This window comes from Acomys minous (assembly GCF_964271855.1).
Source record: "Acomys minous genome assembly, chromosome: 2".
NCBI classification, from domain to species: Eukaryota; Metazoa; Chordata; class Mammalia; order Rodentia; family Muridae; genus Acomys; species Acomys minous.
The window spans coordinates 136,324,387-136,341,770 of NC_140484.1; the positions used below are offsets into that span (position 1 = coordinate 136,324,387).

General features: G+C 39.5%; 2 protein-coding genes across 2 annotated transcripts; one reads left to right on the top strand and one right to left on the bottom strand.

The window, feature by feature from the left end:
- Positions 1-2,503: 2,503 nt before the first annotated feature.
- LOC311580858 (olfactory receptor 52N1) lies at positions 2,504-3,469 on the bottom strand (the record flags this gene model as incomplete). Its single annotated transcript, XM_084752645.1, has 1 exon — positions 2,504-3,469. The coding sequence occupies one exon, from the start codon at positions 3,467-3,469 to the stop codon at positions 2,504-2,506; it is 966 nt and encodes a 321-aa protein (XP_084608771.1).
- Positions 3,470-13,052: 9,583 nt separating this feature from the next.
- On the top strand, positions 13,053-16,401 carry LOC311578601 (ubiquitin carboxyl-terminal hydrolase 17-like protein B; the record flags this gene model as incomplete). Its single annotated transcript, XM_084748550.1, has 2 exons — positions 13,053-13,080; positions 14,133-16,401. 2 exons carry the CDS (start codon positions 13,053-13,055, stop codon positions 15,611-15,613), a joined length of 1,509 nt encoding a protein of 502 aa, XP_084604676.1. The 3' UTR covers positions 15,614-16,401.
- Between the last annotated feature and the right edge of the window lie 983 nt (positions 16,402-17,384).

Here is a 17,384-nt window from a genome sequence, read left to right on the forward strand (position 1 = left end):
GAAAATGAAAAAGAAAAATTTAGAAGTCTGTTAAAAATGTAATAAAGGTAATGAAAAACAACATCTCAATATCTCATGTTACACACTGGCTAGAAACTGAATCAGCCTGAGCATTCACCAACAGACAAATGAATTTTAAATATATAATGTATATATGCAATGAACGTGGTTTGTCCATCACCAAGGGATGCCTTACCTTGGCAACATAAATGACCTTGGAGGACATTATCCTGGGTGAAGTACACCAGTCAGAAAAAGACAAGGACTCTATTGTGTGTGCTACAGCAGAAGACACGATGAGCCAACACCTACCAATCCATAAGTACAAAGAATAGTATCTGTAGCTCCGCTATAGAGTTGGGAGATGGTAAGATTTTTTTTAGTGTTGTTTTGAGAAAGAAATGCTGTGTAAAGTGACAGACGTGCTCATCAATGCAATTTGATCATTTAACTATACATGAACTGTGACTTCACATTGTATCCTGTAAATATGACACCTCTGACTTATCAGTCAACCCTAAATTTGTATTGAAAAGAAGATATTTTATGGTATTTCAGTCAGAAAAAAACTTTTCTTTGTAGACATAACATCAACACATGCTCTGAATATTCTGTTTGTCTGGTTTTTAAACCACCTCTCAGTATGTATCTAGGCTGCCTTAGACCTCACAATTCTCTTACTTCAGTCTAACGAATAAATGATATTATGGATATACACAATTTGGTCAGACGTACTTTAAGTTTTTATTCCTGTGGTTTTTCCTTTCTATAACACCTTTGAAATTTTGCTATCCTCTCCTGAGGTAGTTTAACCATCACTTGTTCTTATACACGATGTTATTTCTTAATATCTTAAATTGTCTACTTTATCCTATTCCATCCAAATGTCTCTATGTTTAACTAGCAAAATATATTGTCAGACATCACTGAAAAATGTGGATTTTTGAATACTTTTAAAAAGATAGGGGAATATCACTGGACTAATAACAAAGGGATCAAAATGCTGGTTTGGTTGTAAAGTGATCAATGTTCATCTTTCACACTCATTCATGTTCATATGTTGGTATCAATTCAAAAATACTTTATTAGTCTTCAATTAGTACACATTATAAATAAATTCAGGAAGAGTCCCATAACACAGCACTAAACATTGTTAAGATCCGAAAAGTCAAATATATGACCTCCTGATACAGATGATGGAGAAACAGCAATCTGCTCACACATACTCTGTGAACCACACAGGTTACAGAACACAACATTTTTGTACCAGATGGCTTGTACACTGACTAGAGAGGAGAATAGTTCCAGATATAATAATTGATTCAAATTCTCATTGTATGCAACAGACAGATTAATGATCTCTTCAAAGTTCAAACATTCCTTGGAGATGAAACATCAGAACAGCGTAAGCACATACATGTGAACACAGTCTCTTTAAAAGATCATTCTGCGTAGGAATAAGATAAAGGAGATTTTGAATGGAGAGAATTTTTCATTGTGATTCTAGTTAAGTTTTTATTATAATTTGAACAAATATGCAAATATAACTTATTCAAATGTTAACACTCTTCTGAAAGAAAAGAAAATATGTACAATTCATAAACCATGCACAGTTACCGTAAGAAGTAAAAAGAAATGCTTCAAAGATTGGACAGTCAAGCTATTGTTCAGTTCATGTTATCAGAAACAAAAATTAGATTGAAGTAAAGTAGATATGAAGGAAAAGTTCACATCATAAATAAATAATTCATGATATATCATCTGTCATTCATATCAAGGACCAAATCAAAAGTCTTTCAGACACTTTCTTCCTTACATGTGCCTTACTCCCAAAGGTAAACATTACACTAATATCTACGGACATAGATTAGTTTGTCTACCTCTGTGTTTTATACAAACAAAAGCATATAACACATTTCCTGTCTTTCATTCATTATATTTGATTAAGCCCAAACTAATTATACTTTGTTTGATACTGATGAATAATACTATCAAACCTACCTCTGCAAAGTATAAGCATTTGGTGATTCAAATCTCTTAAAAAATTTAAATGAGCATGTGTGTGAATTATAAATTAATATATAGTTGGGAAATTTGGGATTAGAAAAGAGATAACATAGGAAATAACAATAAACTCCAAGTGATTTTGTGAGCAGGAAGTTGAGATAATAAGCACAAATTTTACTGAAGACAGGCCATTGGATGCCAGCTATCAACATTTTTGAAGCAGTCAACTCGAGGCCTAGTGATCCACCCACTACACTGCCATTCTTGGAAGATTATAACTCAGAAGAGAGATACTTGCCTGTGAAAATTGAAAGCAGTGAACTTACAGAGAAATCAAGGGAAGAGATTCTCTCTACTTACATGAACATGATTTTACTTGTCAAAACAAGAAGAAGACCCAAGTCACATGGATGGACTTCTTGGAGCCACGTGCATGGTTTAAAATGTCTCTGGCATAAAGCAAGCTAAGGGAAGTATGGCTTCTTATAAGTGTCCATTAAATTTTATGAGAAGAGTTTTCTTTCCCTTTAAGCAAGAACCTAATGACACTCTCACGTATCTGTTTGGTTTTCACTCCATACACAATGGGATTCATGGTGGGAGGCATGAGAAGATAGAGATTAGCCATAATGATGTGGATGTGAGGGGGAATGGTATGTTGCCCAAAGCGGTGTGTAAAGAAGGTGAAGAAGGCTGGGACATAGGTGATGACAATGGCACAGATGTGAGCAGTGCAGGTGCTAAAAGCCTTCTGCCGAGCATCTGCTGAAGACAGACTCACAACTGCCCGTAGGATCATGGTGTAGGAGACTGTGATGCACAGGATGTCAAAGCCCCCAATCAGGAGGGCGACCATTAGACCATAGATGGCATTGATCTGAACATTGCCGCAAGATATTTTAGCGACAGACATGTGGTCACAGTAGGTGTGGGGGATGACATTACCCCTGCAGTATGGCAGGCACTTGGTGAGGAATGTGAAAGGGATGACAAGAATCACACCCCTAAGAAAAGTGAGCATCCCTGCCCTGGCAATGACTACATTTGTGAGGATAGTGGCATAGCGCAGAGGGTAACAGATGGCCACATAGCGGTCCAGGGCCATAAGCATCAGCACCCCAGACTCCATCCCTGTGAAGGTGTGCACAAAGAACATCTGGGCCAGGCAAGCCTTAAAGTCAATCTCCTTGAGATTGAACCACAATATGCAGAAAGTGTTGGGAAGGGTGCTGGTGCACATGAGCACATCTGTGAAGGAAAGAAGACCTAGGAAGATGTACATAGGTCTGTGTAAGACCTCTTCAGAGTAGATAAGATATATGAGTCCAAAATTCCCTGTAAGAGCGATGCTGTACATGGTAAACAGCGGGAAGGAGATCCACAAATGAACCCCTTCCAGACCAGGGATGCCATTGAGGATGAATGAAGCTGGGGTTAGGCTGCTGACATTTAGAAGTGACATAATGAGTGTTGGGAGCTCATCGTAGACTAGTCCATAATTGTTTCTGTAAACAGAAAAAAATACCCGTAAATATCACAGACAACATGACAAACATAATTTTCTTCCCATAATGGCTATGTTTCTTGTGGGTCTGTTTCTATATGATTATATGTGCTCCCACGAGACTTTGTGGTGTGGTACATACAGTTTGTGTCCAAGCCTTTAGTGTTAGATGGTCAGAAGGTAGCAATTATCCATGTATCTGTGTTGTTATCATGTCATCCATCCCACAGATTACAATGGCCACTTATAGATTAGCTCGATTGACAAAACATTTCTTATGCTCCAGCCATTACTCATTAACATGATGCCTGATCTGTACTGAAATGTCAGTAAACATCAGTAGTTCTTATGTATTTCACTTTAAAAGCTTTTACTTTATAGTTGTTATGGCAATGATTTCAACTACTTTTTAATCTTAAACTCCTTCATTATGACTCATAGAAAAAATGAAACATCCCAGAATTTAAGCAATCTATTTGTAGCAATGTATTCCTTAAATAAAAATTACTGAACCCTAAGAAAAGTAAATATGAAATATTACCAATAGTAAATTCCTTTCTAACCACTGGCAGAAGACTGTTTACATGATGAACAAAGTTAGACATAAGGTAATGAGTCAGTAGAAATATAACTTCAAAAGCCAACGTTTTCCTCACATTGGCTTCTAGTTTAGTGGACTTTGTAGTCAATTGGATGAGAATGTAGATGATTCACATTATAAACCAAAGCAAATGACATTCCCATAACAATATGGTATTTTATTTTCTGCCTGTATCACAACTTCACAGAAGCATAGATTCAGGGTTTTTTTTTTCATGCCATGTAATCAAGCTAAGCTTTTGTATGTAAAGTAGACACTATATCTTCATACTCTGTGGCAAAACTGACTAAATATTAGGATCAGGGTTTACAAATTAATATACATAGCAAGAGAGGGAAATGCTGGAAGTAATAGTATGCTTAGATGGAATCAAATGAAGTTATGGCCATGAAATGGGTTTAGTTTGGAAACTCAGGTATGAAGAAGTGGCAACGTTGACTTAGATGTGGTGGCTGAAAGTAGCAACAAAAGAACAAATGCAAACATTGGAGTGGTTATGGTTCCATGAAAAGGCCATTGTAGGAAAGATAATACAACCTTTAGTTCAAAGTTGTTAATTTTAAATTCAGAGTATCTTGTAGGTAGTTTGGAAGAGACACACATGTCACTCCAACAGAAGTCTGTACTATAAGTTTGAGGTTTATGTAACTGATTTGCCTTTCCTCACATCTGTTATTTAGTCTTATATAGTCCTGTCTATTATATAAATTCTAAATTATTCTAGGAATACTTTGAGTTGAGAAATAATTCCTAGATAGTAACCATGAGTAGAAGCAGTTTCCTAAAAGTAAAGAAAGTATGAGAAATAGAAAATTATAAAATAAAGCCATGATATTCCTTTTTCCCCCCTTTACTTGCCACATCATAAATATTTCTCTCCATAATTGTTTGTTGGCTCCTCTGTGCTCTTTGCCCAAGAGCTTCTTTTTATAACATTTTCTGTTGGAATTATGCTTTAGAAGCCGATAGCTGAATTCTTAAATCAAAGTGAAATCTGAGCATACAGGACGGAGCTGTAGGATTTTAGGAAGGTCCATTGAGCTTTTCAGTGTTAGGATAGAAGACTCTGTGGAAGTCGTTATGGCCTCCTTCCTTAGTGTCATGACCTGTATTTATTTCTCTCCTGATAAGAACACAACCCCAATGTAGAAATCTGATACTCACCCTAAAAATTAGTGATGTTCCACGAGAAACAGAATGTACAAAGGTTAAGTCTTATTCACTTCCTTAGGGTTCAGGCAAATAAGACCAATATTGAGACCTTTGGAGACAAGCAGCAGAAGGAACACACTAGTCTCTTAGTCTCTCTCCCTCTTTCTCCCACTTTTTCCTCTTCATGTTTGTATGTTTGTATGTGTGTTCATGTGTGTGTGTGTGTGTGTGTGTGTGTGTGTGTGTGTGTGTGTGTGTGTTAGAGAAAGAGAAAGAGGGGCTCTGAATTGGGAAGGAAAACTCAATTGGGGCTCTCTCTCTCTCTCTCTCTCTCTCTCTTTCTCTCTCTTTACTGTAACCTCCAAGGAAAAGTGATTTCCCATATGTGTTGGGTGCATGTGGCCCAAGAATCAACTATATCTGCATACTAAGGGCAAGAGCTGAGATGCTGGGAATTGAACCACTGGGACTTGTCTAATAAACAATATTTATCCTCCATCAGGGTCTATAACTCCTGAGGGAGGAATCATTACTAAATACACAATAAACTACAACTTTCTATGCAATTTAAAATTTTTAGTGTACTATACATAGCAGTGACATTAAATTATTTTAAAACTTAACTCCAATATACAACTAAGTGAGATATATGAAGTATTTAGTGTCCCTACCTGGGATTACCTGGATGTACATCTGCATGTCTGTGAAAAATGAGAATGTTTCTTTCCTATTTAATGCCCTTTTTCTTAACTTTGTGTAATTCTAGCATGTCTCTGCTGTGAGATATTTCAGAGAAGCAACAGTAACAGATATCTTTGTTATTGGTGAGGGTTTGAATGAGAAATGTTCCCACAGGTTTGGATATTTGAACAACTTGTCTTCAATACTCCTCAACTAAGAGTCTCTCCTGCTCCTTAATCAGGGTCAGCTGGTTTCTTGCTCTGCCTCTTAACCTAGGGTTAATTTTGTTGACTTCTGTGGCCAAATAGCTCTTGGATTAAAGGTGTGTGTAAGGGTGGTTGAACCACACCTTAATCCCTTGTTTACAATAAAGACAAAGTTCTTGGATTAAAGGTGTGTTAGAGCTCAACCACAAGAAACAGGGATTCAAGCCCAGGGATCCCAATGGGATCAAAGATCCTGTAACAAGTCCCCAAGAATGTTAGGAAAAAAACCTATGCTGCTAAAAGGAATGTTGCCTCAGGGCATTTCCCCAGCCCCTGCATTCTGAAAGCTACTTCAAAACAAAGTTATATCCCATGCTTTATAATCTGAAGTACGCCTAAAACTTCAATGGAAATCTGACTCCATCTTAACATCAGAAGCTATCTTGTAACAAGGTGAAAATCCCTTTTTTTTTCTGTAAAAGGTAAGTTTCTATTTCTTAGAAGTTGCCCTGACCTTACCTTGAACCTCATGGAATTCAACTTGGTCCACATCATGACTATACCTTGACCTACATCTTCCCAAAACCAAAGAATGTTCTGGAAAATAATCCTAAAACTGCTATATGCTTTTGGACTTTACTTGCCAATCACTGATGTTTTCAAAATTTCTTCTGGAACCCCAGAAGAAGGCGCCTAGAAAGTTAACTTGTAGCCCTTCTGCTGTGCTTTATTTTTCTTTTCCTTTCTTTTCTTTTTCTTTTTTGGTTTGGTTGTTTTTGTTGTTGTTGTATTGTTTTGTTTTTCCAGACAGTGTTTCTCTGTGTGTATATGAGCATATAAAGGGGGAGGAGGTCCCTCTCAGCCACAGTCATAAGGGAGGTTATTCAGGGGAAACTGGGAAGGCTGCCCACGCTCTCCATATCTCTTCAATGTAGTATTGGAAGTTCTAGCCAGAGCAATAAGATAACAAAAGGAGATCAAGGGGATCCAAATGGAAAGAGAGGAAGTGAAATTATCCTTATTTGCAGATGATATGATAGTGTACATAAGTGACCCCCCAAAAAATTCCACAAGAGAACTCCTACAGCTGATAAACACCTTCAGCAAAATTGCAGGATACAAAATTAACTCAAAAAAGTCAGTAGCCATCCAATATACAAATGACAATCATGCAGAGGAAGAAATTAGGAAAAATGCACCCTTCACCTTAGCCATAAGCAATATAAAATATTTAGGAGTTACTCTAATCAAGCAAGTGAAAAACTTGTTTGGAAAAATTTTCAAAATTCTGAAAAAAGAAAATGAAGATGACATGAGAAGATGGAATGGTCTTCCTTGCTCATGGATTGGGAGAATTAACATAGTTAAATGGCCATCTTACCCAAAGCAATTTACAGATTCAATGCAATCCCTATCAAAACACCTACACAAAAATGTAAAGATATTGAAAGTTCAATTCTCAACCTCATATGGAAATACAATAAATCCAGAGTATCGAAAACAATCTTGTACAATAAAAGATCCTCCAGAGGATTCTCCATACCTGATCTCAAGCTGTACTATAGAGCAATAGTGATTAAAACAGCATGGTACTGGTACAGCATTAGGTTGGTTGATCAGTGGAATAGAACCGAAGACCCAGATATGAATCCACACACATATGGTCACTTGATTTTTGATAAAGAAGCCAAATCTATTCTATGGAAAAAGGATAGCATCTTCAACAAATGGTGCTGGTCGAACTGGATGTCTACGTGTAAAATATTGCAATTGGACCCACATTTGTCACCATGTATAAAACTCAAGTCCAAGTGGAACAAAGACCTCAACAGAAACCCAGAGACACTAAATCAGAAAAAGTGGGGAAGAGCCTGGAACACATTGGCCCAGGAGACAACTTCCTGAACAGAACACCAACAGCCCAGGCATTAAGGTCAACACTTCATAAATGGGACCTCATCAGGCTAAGAAGCTTCTGTAAGGCAGGAGACATTGTCAAGAGAACAAAGCGACAGCTTACAGACTGGGAAAAGATCTTCACCAACCCTACATCTGACAAAAGTCTAATTTCCAAAATATATAAAGAACTCAAGAAATTAAACACCACCAAACCAAATAACCCAATTGAGAAATGGGGCTCAGAACAAAAGAGTGAATTCTCAACAGAGGAATATCAAACGGCTGAGAAACACTTAAAACATTCAACCTCCTTAGTCATCAGGGAAATGCAAATCAAAACATCTCTGAGATTCCATCTTATACCCATCAGAATGGCTAAGATCAAAAATTCAAACAACACCACATGCTGGTGAGGATGTGGAGATAGAGGCACACTCCTTCATTGCTGGTGGGAATGCAAACTAGTACAGCCACTTTGGAAATCTATCTGGCGCTATCTCAGAACACTGGAAATAAGGCTTCCTCAAGACTCAGCTATTCCACTCCTTGGAACATACCCAGAAGATGCTCCAGCACACAACAAGAACATTTGCTCAGCCATGTTCATAGCAGCCTTATTCATAACAGCCAGAACAATGAAACAGCCTAAGTGTCCCTCAATAGAAGAATGGATAAAGATACTATGGTACATTTACACTATGGAATACTACCCATTTCTTAATTGGATTATTTGGTTTGATGGTGTTTAATTTTTTTGAGTTCTTTATATATTTTGGATATTAGCCCTCTGTCAGATGTAGGGTTGATGAAGATCCTTTACCAGTCTGTAGGCTGGCTCTTTCTTCTGTTGACAGTACCCTTTGCCTTACAGAAGCTTTTCAGTTTCATGAGGTCCCATTTATTAACTGCTAGTCTTAGAGACTGAGATGTTGGCATTCTGTTTAGGAAATTGTCTTCTATGCCAATGAGCTCAAAGCTCTTCTCCACTTTTTCTCTTAACAGATTTAATGTGTCTGGTTTTATGCTGAGGTCTTTGTTCATCTTGAACTTTAGTTTTCTGTAGGATAATTTGCATTTGTCTACTCATAGACATCCAATTAGACCAGCACCATTTGTTGTAGATGCTTTGTCTTTTCCTCCATATGGTTTTGGCTTCTTTGACAAAAATCAACTCTCCATAGGCATGTGGTTTTTTTTTTAATTTTTGGTTCTTCATTTGGATTCCATTGATCCATCTGTCTGTTTCTATGCCATTGCCATGCAGTCTTTATTATGACTGTTCTACAGTACAGCTTGAGATCAGGGATGGAGATACCTCCAGGAGATCTTTTATTGTACAAGATTGTCTCAGCTATTCAGTGTTTTTTGTTTTTCCATATGAAGTTGCGAATTGTTCATTCAAGATCTGTAAAGAATTATGTCCGCATTTTCATGGAAATTAAATTGAATCTGTAGATCACTTTTGATAAGATGTCATTTTTACTATGTAAATCTTACTGGCCCATGGACATGGGGGATCTTTACATGTTCAATTCCTTTCTTCAGAGACTTGGAATTATTTTTATATCAATCTTTCCTTTGTTTGGTTACAGTTACAGAAAAATACTTTATGTTTTTCGTGACTATTTGAAGGATATTGTTTCCCTAATTTATTTCTCAGCCTGTTTTTTGCTTTTGTATAAAGGAGGGCTACTGATTTGTTTTAGTTGATTTTGTATTCAGGAACATTGATGAAGGTTCTTAATAATCTCTAGGAATTTCTTTTGTAGAACTTTTGTCTTCATTTATTTCTATATAATTTGGTATCATATATCTGATATATATAATTATGTATTATATCATCTACAAATAGTGATCTTTGACTTCTTCCTTTCCAATTTTTATCCCTTTTATCTCCTTTAGTTGTCTTATTGCTCCAGCTAAAACTTCAAGTATTATATTGAAGAGATACACATTGAGTGAAAAGCCTTGTTCTGTTCCTGATTTCAGTGGAATTGATTTAAGTTTCTAACCATGTAATTTGATGTTTGCTATTGGCTTACTATATATTGCCTTTACTATGTTTAAGTATGTGCCTTGTATTCCCACTGTATCCAACAATTTTAACATGAATGGAAGTTGGGTTTTGTGAAAGGCTTTTTGGGCATCTAAGGAGATGATCATGTTTTTTTTTCTTTCAGTTTACTTATATGATGGATTACATGATGGATTTCTGTATGTTGAACCACGCCTGAATACAGGGAATGAAGCTTACTTGGCCATAGTGAATAATATTCTTGATGTGTATTGTATTTGTTTTGAGAGTATGTTGTTGAGAAATGTGTGTCACTGTTCATAAGAGAAATTGGTCTAAAATTCTTTCTTTATAGAGTCTTTCTATAGTTAAGGTATTAAGGTGACTGTGGCATCATAGAATGAATTTGGTAATGTTCTTTCTGTTTATATTTTGTAGAACAGTTTAAAAAGAATTGGTATTAGGTCTTCTTTGTAGGTGTGGTAGACTTCTGCATCATCAGGCCCTGGGCTCTTTTTTGTTGGGACACTTTTGATGACTGCCTCAATTTCCTTAGGAGATATAGTACTATTTAATTTGTTTACCTGATATTGATTGAATTTTGGTAGTTGGTATCTATCAAGAAAATTGTCCATTTGTTTAGGTTTTCAAATTTTTTGGCATATAGGCTTTTGAGGTATGACCTAATGATTCTTCGGATTTCCTCACTGTCTGTTGCTCTGTCTCCCTTTTCATTTCTGATTTTGTTGATTTGATCACTCTCCCTTTGCCTTTTAGATAGTTTGGCTAAGAGATTGCCTTTCTTATTGTCCTCTAAAAAAAAAAAGCTCTTAGATTTGCTTATTCTTTGAATTATTCTCTTTCTAATTTATTGCTTTCAGCCTCAAATTTAATGATTTCCAGGCATCTACCCCTTGTTGGTGAGTCTGCTTCTTTATGTTCTAGAGCTTTCAGGTGTCTTGTAAAGTTGGTAGTATGGGATCTCTCCAATTTCTTCTTAAAGGCACTTAGTACTGTGAGATTTCCTGTTAGCACTGCTTTCATTGTGTCCCATAAATTTTGGTATGTTGTGCCTTTGGATACTTTGAATTCTAGGAAGCTTTACATTTCTTTCTTTCTTTACATTTCTTACCCAGACATCATTACATAGGGAGTTGTTCAGTTTCCATGAGTTTGTAGACTTTCTGTTATTTCTCTTGTTGTTGTTGAATCCCAGCTTTAATCCATAGTGGTATGATAGGATGCAAGGGGTTATTTCGATCTTTTTGTATCTGTTAAGGTTTGCTTTGTGACCAAGTATATGGCCCAATTTGGAGAAAGTTCCAATAGGCGCTGTGAAGTAGGTGAATTCTTTCGAGTTTGGGTGAAAAGTTCTGTCTGTATTACTTAGGTCCATTTGATTCATGACGCCTATTAGTTCCATTGTTTCTCATTTAGTTCCCACATGATTATCTATCTATTAGTGAGGGTGGGGTGTTGATGTTTCCCACTATTAAAGTGTGGGGTTCAATATTCAACTTAAGCTTTACTAATGTTTCTTTTATGAAGATAGGTGCTTCTGTATTTGGGGCATAGATATTCAGCATTGAGATATTATCTTGGTGTATTTTTCCTTTAATTAGTATGAAGTGTCCTTCCACATCTATTTTGATTAGTTTTGGTTGAAGGTCTACTTTATTAGATATCAGAATGCCTACTCCAGCTTCTTTCTGGGCTCTGCTTGCCTGCAATAAGCTGAGCTTCTGGGAACTGAACCACTTGGAACTGTCTAATAAACAGTATTTGTCTTCCATCAGAGTCTATAACTCCTGAGGGAGTAATCATTACTAAATACACAATAGACTACCACTTTCTTGCAATTTAAAATTTTTAGTGTACCACACATAGCATTGACATTAAATGATTTTAAAACTTAACTCCAATATACAACTAAGTGAGATATATGAAGTATTTTGTGTCCCTACTTGGATTACCTGGATGTACATCCGCAAGTCTGTGAAAAATGAGGATGTTTCTTTCCTATTTTAATGTCCTTTATCTTACCTTTGTGTAATTCTAGCATGTCTCTGCTGTGAGATATTTCAGAGAAGCAACAGTAACAGGTATCTTTGTTATTGGTGACTGGGTGTGAAGGTTTGAATGAGAAATGTTCCCACAGGTTTGGATATTTCAACAACTTGTCTTCAATACTCCTCAGCTAAGAGTCGCTCCTGCTCCTTAATCAGGGTCAGCTGGTTTCATGCTCTGCCTCTTAACCTAGGGTTAATTCCGTTAAATCCTGTGGCCAAATAGCTCTTGGACTAAAGGTGTGTGTAAGGGTGGTTGTCCCACAACCTTAATCACTTTACAATAAAGAGAAAGTTCTTGGATTAAAAGTGTGTGTAAGGGTGGTTGTCCCACACCTTAATCACTTTACAATAAAAAGAAAGTTCTTGGATTAAAGGTGTATTAGGGCTCAACTACAAGAACGGGGATTTATAGTCAAGTCCAGGGATCCCAGGGGGATCAAAGATCCTGTAACAAGTCCCCAAGAATGTTAGGAAGAAACCTATGGTCCTAAAAGGAATGTTGCCTCAGGGCATTTCGTCAGTCCCTGCATTCTGTTGTTACAAGGAAAACCAAACCTTGAGACACCTAGGAATAGTAATTGGGATGTAATCTGAATAGCCTGTTTTTTTTAAAATAAGAAATTACATTATTTGAAAAAAAAAAAGCCTAGGCAAATGGAGCTGTATCCTGGAAAATGGCCTCCATAGAGATCAGATTTCAGAGAGGCTATCTAGAAGCCACACCTAAACTGCCTGATTCAATTCAAGGATTCTAGGGTGTGGCTGTTCTGGCATGGGTTAGTGGGCGTGGCCACAGAATTAGATATAAGACTGAGCATTCAGGACCAGTATTCACTTGCAGGCAGGTTCAAAAGAGAAAGACATCCTTCTGCTCCCTTAGAGGACTCCAGCCCAGTACTTGGAAGAGGCTTCTGGTGACATGGAGGCTGCTCAGCTGTTCTTGGAAGGTAAGTCTCACTGGATGGACTTTAGGGGTCTGATGAGCTGCTGATGACAAACCCCAGACTCAGGCAGTTGTAAAAGCAAGGAGTGTTTCTTCTCCAGAGATTCCAGTATGCAGGGATCACCCCCTTTTCCAAAATGGCAACCTTGAAATGAGGTCTTCAGGCTTAATTTATAGATAGTCAAAGGGTCTTGTAATGACTTTAAAACTGATTGGTTAGAAGCAAAACAGAGTTACAAGGGGATTGAGGATTTGGGTACTTGTTTGGGGATTCTTCCTATAATCAACTCTGTTTATTGTAAAATAGGTATTTTGTAGTCCTTAATGTTTGCCTTCTACTCATGGTTGATGTTTACTTTGATTGGATAGCGCAAGCTGTGTTCTTTTCTTGAAACACCAAGGGCATAAAGGAATATACACATACTTTTTGGTCACCTGATGGCCAGGGTCTGCCGGCAAACTCTAACAGTCCCTGAGTTGGGGAGTGAGGATTAGAAAAAAGTCAGAGAGGACAATACGGATTACTGAGAAACAGGAGAAAAGATTTAAGGGGACCAGCAGTCAATACTGCAGCCCTGAGTTTATTGGTAAGAACATCTTTAATCACTTTCCAGACATGGGAAGAAGATCAAACATCATTCTCAGGACCCACTAGAGACCCCTGCACAAGTTTTCTCAAGGATTCACACTGTCCTAGAATCAGTAGTTGTTGAGTGCCTAGATGGCAGAATATCTTACTGTCCTTCTCAGGGGGTCCCTTTAACGTTTAAATACTGTCAGAGAGCATGAGAGCACAACCTGTAGACAGAGAGAGCCTTTTCCAATTGGGCCAAACAACCTTACCTGAAAGCTAATTGCTTGTTGCCCTAGAGCTGTGGTTTTTCCAGGAACTGTTTTCCTGAAGTCTGAGAAACAGAAACTCAGACCTAGTCAGGCAAAGCAGAAAACTGAAGCCTGACATGGAGTCAGGCTACCTTATGAAATATTTGTTCTCCTCGGCATGTCCCCCATGAGTGCTGTTGACTTTAAATTCCCTTTGTGTTCTTGTTCTAAAAGCAGAGCCAGTCGTGTTTTCACCTGCCGCTGTTGGCCTACACCAGAAGAAAGTTCAAGTGGCAGCCAAGCTGGGTGCCAGTGGGAAGGACAGTCCGAGGAGGGAGAAGTTCCATGGCGTGGGAGCCGGGCTCAAGAACATTGGCAACAGCTGCTACCTGAATGCAGCCCTGCAGTGCCTGACGCACACGCCACCGCTGGCCACCTACATGCTGTCGAAGGAGCACTCTCAGAGCTGTCTTCACCAGGAAGGCTGCAGGATGTGTGCTATGGAAGCTCATGTGGCCCAGAGTTTCCTCCACTCCGGGGATGTCATGCAGCCCTCGCAGGAGTTGACTGCCGCCTTCCACAAGTACATGCAGGAAGACGCCCACGAGTTCCTCATGTTCACCCTGAATGCCATGGATGAAGCCTGCCTTCGAGGGAGCCTGTGCTCGGAGCCCCACTCTCAGGTCAGCACCCCAATTCTGGAGATATTTGGAGGTTTGTGGAGATCTCAGATCAAGTGTCTGCACTGCCAGGCCACCTCAGACTCCTTGGAGCCTTTCCTGGATATCCCCCTGGACATCTGCACAGCTCAGAGTGTCACCCAAGCCTTGGAGGAGTTAGTGAAAGCGGAAGAGCTCTGTGGAGAAAATGCCTACTCTTGTGGTAGTTGTCGGGAGAAAATGCCAGCTTCCAAGACCCTGACAGTTCAAACAGCCCCGAAGGTTCTTCTGCTTGCGTTAAATCGCTTCTCAGGCTTCATGGGTGACAAAGTAGACAGGAAAGTGAGCTACCCCGAGTCCCTTGACCTGCGGCCATACATGTCTCCACCTAATAGGGGACCATTGGTGTACACCCTCTATGCCGTGCTGGTCCATGATGGTGTGACTTGCCTCAGTGGACATTACTTCTGTTGTGTCAAAGCTGGCAACGGGAAGTGGTATAAGATGGATGATTCTAGGGTCACCCTGTGCGATGTGGCTTCCGTCCTCAGTGAGCCTGCCTACCTGCTCTTCTATGTCCAGAGGACCGATCTCAAAAGTAAAAGTGTCAAGGAACCTGGAAGCAGAGTCTACCAGGCTCTCTGCCCCAAACCCCAGGTTAAGAAAGCCTGCAAGAGAAAACTCAACATGGGCCCTGCCGTAGAAGCAGCTGCGGGAGAGGAACGGTGCCTCACAGAGAATTCAGCGACCAAGGAACCCTGCTTAGACCAATGGGAAGCGCTTCAGGAACGCAACCATCTCAATCCTGTGCCGACCCTCGGGAGACCTCATCCTACTCTTCCAGCCAATGCAGTTATAATTCACCAGTCCAGACACAGAGGGGACTTGGGCAGGCATCCTCTTGACAAGGATAATTTCCTACGTCCCAGTTCTGCCAAGCTCCTGAATGCTCGGGGCCCTATGAACACTGGACAACGCTTCAGTCAGGGAGGGAGGCAAAGGTCTAAGAAGAAGAAGAACAGCAAGCAAGGGTGGAGGCTTCTGGTTGCTTACTAAAGCTCATTCCACTCCTGGATCCCGAGTCCTGTGGATGTTCCTCGAACATGAGGCCCTTGGAGCGAGAGATTTGGATTTGCACCCGAGGCAGGACAAAATGGCTCACCCTCCATGTGTGGATCTACCCTGTCTTTGTGTCCTCCTCTGCCATTGGAGAGACTCTGAGGCTCAGATAGTTTGCATGTAGAAAAAACTGCCCAGGGTCCTAGAACAAGCAAAATACCTGAAAACTTCTAGATTCCTGGGGGAGGAGTGCAGTGCCCTCTACTGGAACTCATGGACTCTGAGAAGAGTAGAGTCTAACTCACCACCCAGGATTTCCATTTAATCAATAAAGTACAGAGGGTCCTAGAAACTTACAAGAAGAACATTATGAAGGACAGATCTGGGCCCAGGGATCCTGCTCAAACTATGACACCAGCCAGGGATTATATCTGCAATTAACACCCAACCCTGACCCAGATCTACCCAATGCACAGAACGGTCTCCACGGTGGAGTGGAGAGTGAGGACTGAATCTCACATGAGCTCTGGTGCCCCATATTTGACCACCTCTCCTTGATTGTGAGGCCGGGTGGCGCTCAGCAGAAGGATCGCAGGCCACCAAAACCAGACTTGATACCCTATGAGGATATACAGGGGGAGGAGATCCCCCTCCGTTACATTTATAGGGGAGTAGATGAGGGCTATAGTAGGAGGGAGGGAGGAATGGGAGGACACAAGCGATGGGATAATGGTAAAGATGTAATATGAACTAATTTTTTTTAAAAAAGAAAACAAATAAAGTGCTGGCACCTTTTATAACTGCTTTCTGTAAAGTTTTTCTTTGAGGTTTGCGCTATAGAACATATGGTAGCGATGATTTCTTGCTTTGCTTTGCTTTGGTGTGTCAAGACAGGGTCTCTCTGTGTTAGCCTTGGCTGTCCTGAATTCACTTTGTGCACCAGGCTGGCCTTAAACTCACAAAGATCTGCCTGCCTCTGCATACAGAGTGCTGGAATGAAAGGTGTGTGCCACCACGCCTGGCTGTAGGGCATCTTTCATTCAATGTACTTGAGCAGTAGTTCTTTTTTTTACCAAAAAATTCTATTACTTCACATTCTTTGTTGGTCTTTTATTTTTTATGTCATGAATACAGATCTGTCAGTGACATGAGGATAAGACGTTGAGGCTTTGCTTGGTTTGACAAAGTTCTAGAGATTTCTGACTGTCCAATATGATCTCTAGACATCTAGAACTGCTGTTGAGGTTTTGGCTTGACAAAGTTCCAAAGATGTCCAGCTGATCACCACTGGCCCTCGATCCTGTTTGTTTGTTTGTTTGTTTTTCTTTTTCTTTTCTTTCTTTCTTTCTTTCTTTCTTTCTTTTTTTTTTTTGAGACTGGATATCTCTGTGTAGCCTTGGCTTTCTTGGATTCACTTTGCACACCTGGCTGGCCTTGAATTCACAGAGATCTACCTGCATCTATTTTCTAGTGCTGGGATTAAAGGCATGGGTCACCATACCCTCCCTTTAAATCTTAATAGTGGACTAGAAGTAATGTTCAGAATTCTGATATTTCTCCTCAAACTATGTTTTCTCTTTATTTCTTAGCCCTAGAAAAATCATACAAAGAAAAAATTTCCCACAGAGGCTCTGGCTAGACTTGGAACGTGGTTTGGGCCTAGAATTCTACCCCCCTTTTGAGGCCAGAATCCCTCGCTGGACCTTGGGGGCAGTTTGGGCCTAGAGAACCTAGCTGAACTCGGTGGGCATTTTGGTCTCTGAGACTC